The 11421-nt window shown below is 34.8% G+C and overlaps 1 protein-coding gene across 1 annotated transcript in view; it reads right to left on the bottom strand.

Moving 5' to 3' along the window:
- Positions 1-1762: 1762 nt before the first annotated feature.
- The window catches only part of LOC110442547 (sodium-dependent glucose transporter 1A-like), an 11461-nt gene continuing 1802 nt past the window's right edge, over positions 1763-11421 (bottom strand). Inside the window, exons 3-5 of the mRNA XM_021486202.1 lie at positions 6798-6981; positions 5747-6029; positions 1763-2873 (exon numbers count right to left, since the gene is read on the bottom strand). Coding sequence (XP_021341877.1) covers positions 1771-2873; positions 5747-6029; positions 6798-6974 — 1563 coding nt within the window. The 5' untranslated portion in view covers positions 6975-6981 and the 3' untranslated portion in view covers positions 1763-1770. The remainder of the gene's footprint in view (positions 2874-5746; positions 6030-6797; positions 6982-11421) is intronic.

Below are 11421 nucleotides of genomic sequence, written 5' to 3' on the forward strand. Positions count from 1 at the left end.
TGTATTATGACACAAGGGCCCGTATTCATGGAACCGTTCTCATGCTCAAGCATTGATTCTGTGCTCCAACCAGCTATCTTGTTACTCACTTTACTCACGTCAAACGATCAAAATGTCAATTGTGAACAGTGAAACAGTATTCCATTTTAAGTTCCTTCAAAAGGTTTCCATTTCATTGACAAATATTTTTAATCACTCATAACCGGGACAAGAAATTAGACCCGAGCACAAATACCAGGCTTGAGCATGAAAACGGTTTCATGATTACAGGCCCTGGCCACAATTTAACTTTCTATTTTCTCATGGAATTTCCCCTAACGGGATGCAATACTGGCATGAAGGAAAAGTTTCATAAAATATTGGTTAAACTTGGGCCTTGTTCTGTCTCTCATTTTGCTTTAAAACATGCCATTATATTCAGTCAATATACCCCTGTGGTGTTTTGTAATGGTACTCGGAGGATTTTCACACTTGATCATTTTTATAGATTTAAAAAAAGAAGGCAAATGCAAAGCAATGTTGTCACTAGACTTTTATGAATCGTTGTTACAACAATGTAAGCTTCTGAGTAATTAACAAAGCTCCAATAAAAAATGTTATACGTTCGGCATCTGTTTATATATATCAACTTCATTCTTATAGCCGCTGTCATGGTGGCGTAGTAAAGGAGTAAAACGTTTAAAATGTCTTGGTTATCTTATGCAAGAGTCATGAAGTTACCTCTTCGAAGTACTGCAGTTTAAATATATGGAGATGAGGATGTTTTTCGGACTTTCTGGTGATATTTCAATTTCATTAGTGAAACGTAGATTTAAACATACATGAAACAAACCATGTATGTATTTTGTAAATACAAAAATGTATAGTTGTATATATCTTCTGAAATTGTCAGTATCAATGTAAATGCAAATGTTATAAGTGTATACATTTTACTAAGACACGATGTGAATATGGTGGTAAGATGTGCTTGTCCAAAACGATCCAATTCTTAACTGTTTATAATAAATTGTAAACTAAATGTAAGTTCAAACCAGTTTGACACATACCAAAATTATTAATTCCTTTTTGTGATATACAGCTCACAGCGCCTGATATCACCGGGAGTGTTTCCACGTTTATGTAGGATAACACTTGTTTGGTAAGTGTTCAATATCCGCTCCCGGGATTGTTCGGTTTGAAGTGTATTTGACAAAATAAGATCACAGTTATGGTGAGGAAGATATATTAGCATCACAATTTAACTGTTTGGCATATCAAAAAATAACATATCCAAATATAACAAATTAAAAATTCGGATCTTGCATATAATATGTGTAAGGAACAGTCACATGATAGTTGCATGGATTGATATACTGGGAAAAGTTTCCAGAAGATTAGTGTTTTAGGGAACTAAATATTTTTTTTAACTTGAAATCGATAAAGAGAAAGACTGTTATATCTGTTGCATGTTCCCTTCTTATTCAGCTGTGTTTTGTCCGATTGGTATCAAGTTCAGGAAGATTTACAATAATAACTAGGAACTTGTCTGATAGGTACATGCATTTCCATTGACGCAATGTTTCACTACAAGCACCTAATGGAAACATATCACTTAAAACATCCTGATGAAATTGATTCTATAAGCATAGAAACTGATTTTTGTAAGGAGTGTAAGAAAGAAAATACAGATTTATATAACAGTAAATACAAAAATATACTACGGCATCATACTCAAAAACATACGTAACGTTACACTCTGGGTATGCTAATAGGGAGACATAAAATACTACATTATTTGTCACATTCTACCTTGTGAACTATGTCAAGATGAGGGCTGCTTTTTTTCCCGAGCCACACCATGACAAGGTACGTAAAAAGCATCAATACACACTCCAGCAGGAGAATATAACAGAACCACATATAATCATAAGAATTCATCAAAAAACTCAAAAGGGGCGGGTTGATGAAGGGGCCTACATATGACGTCACAAATATTAGTGTCGAGACAGTTCCAAGAACGGGTGCAATGGCCTTGTTTGTCCATGAAATTGCAGTAGGAAATAGAATTGAGATCGACAGACCGGCAGCACCTGTACATATCCATACTCCTATATCAGAAAAGTAGTATGCACATACCAGCAATACTGAGAACGAGATGATGCTCATTATCATGGAAAAACACAATAATTTTAACGATTTGAAAAACTTTACAATTACTATTCCGAAAAGTCGACCTACCATGAACAGCAAGTAAAATATGGAAACAGCAAACACGCTGTTAAGTTTAGACCACTTCATATGTCGCAGACAAAACACTGTTAAGAAGTTGCCCATTCCTAGCTCTACTGCAGTGTAAAGACCACTGAAAACACAAATGTTGAAGATTGCAAAATTTCTTGCCATATTGCTTGAGTCCCGTTCAGACGTGGTTTCAATTTCCATCTTGGTTGAATTTTCCTTAGATTGAATAAATATTTCATCTTCCTCTGATTCTGGTTCCATCGGGGTTTTACAGAAAACAATGAAAAGTATACCTGACATTGAAACTAAAACAGCGGCTATACAATATGCTATGTACAACTTCGACTCTTCTATAGGGAGTTCGCTGCCCTTTGCATCAACAGCTGAACGATTCATCGTTACATTAGCCATGACCGTGTAAATTGCATTCGACAGTTCTACACTGTTGGAACTATTCAACGATGTTGTATTCTGTACTATCACGCCATTAGACTCGTCAAAATCTGTCCCCATCGGGAAATGAGCTGATTTGCCGAGAAATGGAGCCACAACCAAGGGAGATAATATACCTCCAATGGAAACTAGAAATTGGTAGGCCTGGTAAAACACGAGGCTTGCTCGACCCCACACTGAAAAAGAGGCCGCTGTGGAACCTACGGAAAAATGGAAAACATTACAATACAGTAAATTATCTATGATGAATATTAACATGAAGATGTAGAATATTGCGAGACGGCTCATGTGTTGTTTTCAAAACATAATTATCAAAACACATCATATCACCCAATTATCAAAACACATCATATCACATGTATTCAATACATATTATCTAAGCTACCATGAAGGTTAACAGGCCATGATGTTGACCTCGGGATGAAAGATCAACATAAACTTTTGAGTCAATAGTAACCTCGTGGTGAAAGGTCAACAGGCCATGGTATTGACCTGGAGACATACATACAAATAAAGCTCGGATTGAAGCTATCCTAAATCACCGCTTTGTGAAAGCATTTCAACGAATTGTGTATACCGGAAAACGTTCGTCCTTCGACGATAAATCCATATTCGCCTAGTCTTATTATCGCCTTTCACTTTTAACTGCTTTGTTTATTAAGTTGTTTAACAATATTTGCTTGAATAATAAATTCGCCCTTAATACGGCGGTCGAAAGTTAAACAGCAGCAAAGATTTCCCGGTATTATAACATTATTTTCGAGTAACAGCATATTCGAAATCTCTATCCGCTATAATGTGACTAGCTAGATAGGGTTGAATATAACTGGACAAGATCAATAAATTGCACGTTTATATAAGTGATTATTTTTTTTCTCTTTTCTTATATACGTGTGTGCAATAAAAACCATACAAAAAAAAAGCATGTTTCAATTCGTAAAATCTATTTGCAGTGAATTAGAAAATATAAACACGAATGATTGTACTATGCCCTGCCAAATTAAGACAACTCTGTTGATAGATTGTCTGTAACTACATACGAACTACACGATAGGATGATAATATGGCGCCATGCTCTACAGTTACATACATGTAAATTATAGTCTAATAAGTTCGCATAAAGATAATATTGTATGGTTTGTAAGATATGAAATTCCAACAAGAAAAATTTACCATGTGCACACTTGGGTTTATATGGAGGGATGGTTATGTTAACTTGATTAATAATTAAAAAAGTAGTTGGACTTCCCCCTATCTGCATATTTAGATGGGTCCACATTAGAGCAGGTTTGATCATTTCAGGTGTACATTTTAATATGTCTGTGGAAAGATTTTCGCTTTAATTTAGCTAAAGTTGAATTGATCTATTTTTAAAAGATAATAATGTAAAGAGCTGGATATTTATTTCGATAATATAAATGTGAAATGAACAACTTTGTTTTACTCCCGAAAAGTATATCCCAAATGTATCATATATTGAAATGACACAATGTAAATTAAGTGTAATATATTAAATGTGTTCGTCTAGACATCATCTAGTGTGCAGTTTTTTGCAAATAGAAAGGTTTAAAATTGATTTTTTTGCAAAGGCTTAAAACGTATTAGATTTAGTGAAAACCAGAGGACATAATTCGAAATTATACACGTTTTCAATGCAATAAATACTAACATTACGTAGATTGGTTATATACTATTTATCAGAAAATGTACAGTCTGTATGTGTGGACCATATGACGAAAATAACGTTTATATTGATACAATGTGTGTCACATTATACAGGCGTAGTTGGCCAACCGTCTGCCGTAAAGCCGTCCACAGTGTATTGTTGTTTAGGAAATTAACATATATATATTAAACTGTATTGCATTCACGTGACGTATTTATCAACTGGTGATGGGACCACTATCAAGAACCGTTTTACATAAAACGACATCAAATATTTCAAATAGGAATATCTGACACCCTCAGTCGGTCACGTTACTCTGAAAACGGAATAACCATAGTTTAAGGGGGACACCACCTACATTGTGTATAACATCAACAATCTTATGGTTGACCTATTTTAACACCATTACGAGGACTAACGGCTGTAATGTTGAAAATGTTCACGTATCTGTTTGTGTGCACGGCACCCCTGACTAGTGTTTCCTCATAGGTGAATGAGGAAAAGATATATCACACATTATTTATTAATGAGGCATTCCGAAATATCAAACCACATACATCAACTGTTGCACGTTCTTCAAACATTTGTATAAATATGTGTATATAGTATTAAGGAATGAAGTTTACTTTTTCACCAGTCATTACGTCATAACAACATTTGGTTTCTTGACATATCCCATGAATCGCATGTACAGAAAAACGGGGCTCATTGGATATGACCAGGCAACCAATGGTTTTATGACCTGAATTATGTTGAAAAACATACTTATATTCATTATATTTAAATTTCAAAACGTTTTTGAGTTGTCGATGCAATTACGAATTAAACAAAAAAGTTATCTTTATTTAAAGAAAGACAATGCTTAGAGGGAACGGTATAATTTCGCAGAAAATATGAACTTTTCGTCAAAACTTTCAAAATGTAAATATATTTTCTAATTTTGATTTTTTTTATGACATTTCTTTAAATTGTTTACATTTTTTTAAAACCCCTGATATTTTTAGCATATATACAACAATGTTCAACGTGTAATTCACCACTAATGACGGCCTCACAAACTACGCCTGCATTACGTAATGTGATCCCACAGTGTTTAAATGCTCAATGTGATGGTGTCACCCTTGTTATATAGAATAAATGGCATTTGCGTCAAGGGGTCCAAGCACGCAGAATGTAAAACATATACATCTAAATATAGCGTTTGCTAAATTATTTTGTAAATGTTTAAAACAAAAAATGACAGTAAGTATTCATAATTATTTAATTATTTGAATATTATGCAAACATACCCTGTCTCCTGCATACACACATGCAAGTACGCATACACTACACACATGGAGGCACTTACTTAAATGACCTTATCTGTTAATAGGACGTTAAACAAAATTAAACCAAACCAAGCCTTACCGACGTCCATTGCTGCTGCAAAAGCGCCATGGAAGAGGTATACGGTGACCATGAGTTCAAACATAGAGCACCAGGGGATGAGTGCCACGGTGATCCCGTTAGCAATGCAGACAGTTGCCAGGAATGCATGTTTGTTGCACCTGTCATACAGGACACCTGACAAAGATCCAACAATCCTCCCAACATAGAATGACGTTATAAATGCCGAGCCTCGTTCTAGATCTGTGCCGGTTATCTGCAGAATGTCCGGGAATGAAGGACCAACCTGACCTTTGACCCACCCCTTTGAATAAAGAAGATCATGTACATACAGCAATATTTGACGTGATATTGTGATAGTTTCATTAGCGTCAAACGGCTGGATTCAGAGACAGGTATTTTCCTATATATTTTGGTATGCAAAAAATGATTAAACTTTTTACATTCCTTGTTTTTTTTCAATTCATGAAAAAAGACAAAGTTACATTGTGTTTTTTTGGAAAGTACCTGGTACCATATAACAGATTTCGGGATTTCAGTTACGACAAAACAATAGTGATAATCGACTCGCTGTGACGTACATATTTTAGCGGTATATTAATTATAGCGCCTCAAATATTAAGCTAAATCATGAGGGCACTGATTGAAGTTTCTGAGTCAGCTAAAATTACTACCTGTACATGAACAATATGCATGTTAGATAATATATTTGGTATTGTTAAAATCATGATTTTAACAATACCAAATATATTATCTAACATTTGTGTTCATATCTATGATCTAACCATCAGTCCGTTAATAATGGAAATGCTAAATTAATGTATCGTTTTTGCGTGCTTCATAATGATCGAAAATCAAAGATGAAACATTCATCCAATGTCAAAAATAGATTAATATAAAACAAGAATATATTTCCTCGAGCATTCGTGTACCTTTATGTTTAACGCTTACGTTAACAATCCAGTGATATGTCATGCAAGGTATTGTCCGATTCAATTACGAAAATTACGAAAAAAAAGTGTTTAATTATATTGGATGTAGATTTTTGAAAACAAATGAGCTATATACTCACCAAAGTGAATGCAAGATACCCAATACACCCACTGAGCTGTATTTTCCTACGATAGGAGGAGTTGTTCCGGTATTTATATAAAGCCCCGCCAGTTTTAGTAGCCTCCGTAGATTCTGTCTGTATACCGTTTCCTAACAAAGACACCCCGTTTTCGTTGTTACACGCTGTAGGTTCCATCTTCAGTCTAAGTTGAAACAAATGTAATTCAATATAAAACTTTGTTAATATTGAACAGTTTTAATTTTGTTTTGCTCAAAAGTTGAATCCTTATAACTATTTAAGTGTAAATAAATCGGTAGAGGGAAACTCTCACGAGATGAGGAGTTAAGTTGATCCCCAAAACAAACTGCTAGGCAGTGCTGGTTTCTTACAATTCGAAAATATATTTATATATCTTGTAAGCTTCTCATCAACCTCTTATATCCACTAAATGGGAATCATATAGACAATGTTCGCAAATACGAAACATGAATGCTATTAAACGAACAAAACATTGTATTTTTTTGTTCCTGTTACAACACATAATGTTATAGTTGTGGTCGTACCGGGGCCGTTATACATGTTCCACACACGTCACCGTTAGTCGCAATTGATGCACCAGAAAGAACGTCCAGTGTCATAATACACTTACTTAGTTTGAACAAAATCAAGACATAGAGAGGGACCGTTGACATCACCTTGGCGTCCACCCATAAATGTGTCATGAGATACCATAGCGGTCGTGTTTGTAAACCGATCGCGAAATGAAACGCACTATGCACACGTTCTGCCGATGCAGTTCAGTTTCACACGGAAGAAAATAATAGGTAAGAAAAAAATACAAACAAAATAATAATAATGACATGCAATTATCAATATCAATGATATATATGTTTTAAATTTACGGTGTATGTAAACTATTTTTTACTGTAAGGAGAGGGCGCTTATAGGCTATGCATGTTGCCCAATATCTTTGTATCTAAGATCTGAACAATCATTATTCTGATATAGATGAGAAGAGCAGTAATGGTACTTATAATAAGAGATATACGAGTAAGTTTATAAAAGGGAGCGACCATTATTTATAAAAAAATGTTATAAAATAATAAATACTGTTTGATTTACGCTTTAACAAATCAATTACCATTGGGAATTGCGAGCGCTTTTTAACAAATACTCGCACTATGAGTAGAAGAGTTCGTGAACAGAATATTTTGCCGAGTCCGTAACAAGTCTCTCGATCTCGAACGACCTACCCGCTTGACACCTATAACAAACTTGTACTTAGATACGCACAACTAACTGCAGATGAGCATAGAGTGCCCACATTAAGCAATGGACTCCTTTAATGTTCCCAACTTCATATTTATAATCTAATTATTTAAGTACACCAACATACCCTTTCTCCAGCACACATACACGCATGCACGCTTACACAACACACACATAGGCACGTCCTCAAATGACTGTAACTGTTAATAGGACGTTAAACAAAAAAAACTAAAACTAAATATTGATGTGTGTTGTGTGAGCGTGCAAGTGTGTAACGATAACAATTAACCCATTCTTTTTCTCTGTGATGACAAACAATTACAATAACCGCCAAAACCTTCATTTGGTATATGATGTTTTTCTTCAAACACTCCACTTTCGAATTGTTCTTTTAAATAATAAGCAAAGGTTTTAATTCTAGTTAGAAAGGGCGCTACATCAAATGTTTTATAACTGTTTATTCATATTTTATGCCCACAACGCACGCCTCAGTACGTGTACATGTGTATACAAGGTTATCGCTTTGCCGCATGAATATAACGACACGGACTGTTAGTTAAAAGCATACAACTTTATCGAAATATATCTACACGATAAACTGGAATGCTGAAAAAGGATCAGTATATATATATTTTCCTCATTATAAATTCCACTTGTATACACGAATGTGCATATACGTTTATCATTTGCTTGGTTTTAATTTTTCTAACGTCCTATTAACAGCTAAGTTAACATTTAAGGACGTGCCTCAATGCAATTTTTATTTGTTAAATGCACCAAAATTTACAAAGTATTTAAAGTAAGCCATGCCAGAATGTATTCCACCTACAAGGCTAGAGCCTATTTTGTTGAACGGCTTTGAAAGTTAAGAGGCCTAGCTAAATGTTATTTAATATTTGCACCTTGCATTAAAAAGCATATAATATAATTATGCGCCCCTAAGGTCGGGAGTTTTCTTCTATGTCTAATGCTAAGGGGACATTACAGGAACCAAACTTGATATATTGCCCCGATCCCTTGCAACATGTAATCTTCTCACTATAAAAAGTATTTTTTTCTGTTTAAATATTATCAAAACGTCCCTTTTTCAATATGTGTTCATTCAGGTAATCATTCACGGCGTTAGCTGAAGCTAATCGTGATTTGCTTACCGTAACTCCTACTCTAAATTAGTGTGTTAATATCTTTGAATGAGCTCGTTAGGGTCTTATGAAATAGGTAAACATGTTATCGAGGTATGTTAAAGCGGGAAGGGTATACAGATGTTCTGACGCGTTTGGTCGAATTAATTAATGTCAAACAAAGTGTAAAGCGTCAAATCAATAGTTCTTTGAAACATACCTTACTGATATTGATAGTGATATGATTGTCATCGACATCTGGAATGAGATATCAGCGGGTTTTTTAACATTGTACTCGTTAGTTTATTTACATATAGCTATTGGAAGTACTTTAAAAATACAGGTACCGTTCACCCGATAAAAAGAAACCTGAACACTAATATACTTTGACAAAGCGTGTCATTGGTACATCGAATGTCTCGGTAAATTATCTCTGGTGAATTAGTAGGATGACCTTGATTTTCTAGAGTATGTGAAGTTAAAAGCTACATAGCACTGTCGATAAGCAAACCGGTCTAGCTACCGACCTAAAGGTACCTGATCACATGTTCAGATTTCGTCAATGACGATGTTTGTCCTTGAACATAACACATGTCCTTTGTTGCACATACAGTAGTAATACATAGGATTATATTACAATCTATTGAGTATTACTGTGTCACTTTACAATCAAGTCAAATAAGCCATTATATATTAAAAGATACTGTTTCCCCGTAACGAAATCTTGTTAATTGTTCACATAAAAGAGTTATGGTTTACCTGTATTTGCGGGATGTTGTGTCTCCGATAAGGGGCAAACCGTCAAGACAAGGTTGTCCTTACATTAACCCTTCTTAGTTATTAAAACGCAAGAACCGGCTTCACTGTACAGCATGTCACAAACCATTTACAGGAAAGCATTTGTTATTAGATTGCACTGAATTTCAGCCAACACCAAGACATTTCATGATAATAAAACAAATCTCAAATCCCTTTTCGAAACGGTAAATCATCAGTTTCATTTCATTTCAGTAAATTTTATTGAAAAATCAAAAGGATTGGACAACAGGCTATGCCTATATAAGTCCTCCCCTAGCCAGAATTACAATCAAATATAAACTATATATAGAAAGAAATAGAAAGAAATGGTACATGAAATAGTTACAGAAATAGTGATGCAAGGGGAGTAACTCCCATAGAAGTTTTAGTTAAATAAATATATATATGCCTCATTTATTTAGACCAAGGATCCCCCAGTGTTGGGCAGCAAGAGATCCATAAGCTACTAGGGATTCTGACCATACAATTCAAATTCATCAGGTCTAACCTACCCAAAACTGTTAGTCTGTTCAAAAGGTCATAACTAAGATGACGTTTGCCTGCTATCTTTGGTTGATTCTCTTTTCAATAACATGACCTTTTATTGACCTTTTATTGACCTTAATGACAACATTGACAATCTACAAAATAACAAAGGTCACATGAGAACATCATCCACTAGCCATGGGATCAGCAAGATAAGTTACAAACAATGTACTAGACTGCCATATCCTAGTTGCAGGAGCATGTAAATGCTGACCAATACAACCTTGAGATAAATAGCAGATTGTTAAGAATTGGTTTGGTTTTATTTTGTTTAACGTCCTATTAACAGCTAAGGTAATTTAAGGACGTGCCTCCAGGTATATTGTGTAAGCGTACATGTGTGTATGTGTGCCGTAGACATGGTATGTGTGTATACTTGCCTCCTTGTGATAGCGTGGATCTGATGTCGTCTTTATTGAAAGTAACGGATAATACGCTCGATAAAAAGTCGGTATACTTGAAATTCAAATTAATGCGTTACGTACATGGTCGAAGCTTCATTGTTATAATGATTCAGTCGAAATCGTGAATAAGGTACTTTAATTAAAAAAACATGTAATGGAACTAATGTATAAAATGCACTGTGTATGATTACTTAAGGATTGGTTGTCATATTTTTGACATGCATTGGTATGTATGGTACACACCTATGCATGTCAAAAATATGACAACCAATACATATACTTACATTTTATGTTGATCAACTTACAGTTCATGCAGAAATAAAATAAAATAAAATATTAATCTGAACACGTTTCAACGTCAGGGTAAATCCATACAGAGAACAGCCACCAGTTGACAGTGGAGCAGTGCAATCTCCAATGTTACAGTTATGACGTCATAGGCGTAGTGACGTTACAATGGCCCAATGTGTGTTATTTAAGCAATAAACTGCATAGATGTGGCAG

This window comes from Mizuhopecten yessoensis, unplaced genomic scaffold (assembly GCF_002113885.1).
Source record: "Mizuhopecten yessoensis strain PY_sf001 unplaced genomic scaffold, ASM211388v2 scaffold716277, whole genome shotgun sequence".
In the NCBI taxonomy this organism is placed as follows: Eukaryota; Metazoa; Mollusca; class Bivalvia; order Pectinida; family Pectinidae; genus Mizuhopecten; species Mizuhopecten yessoensis.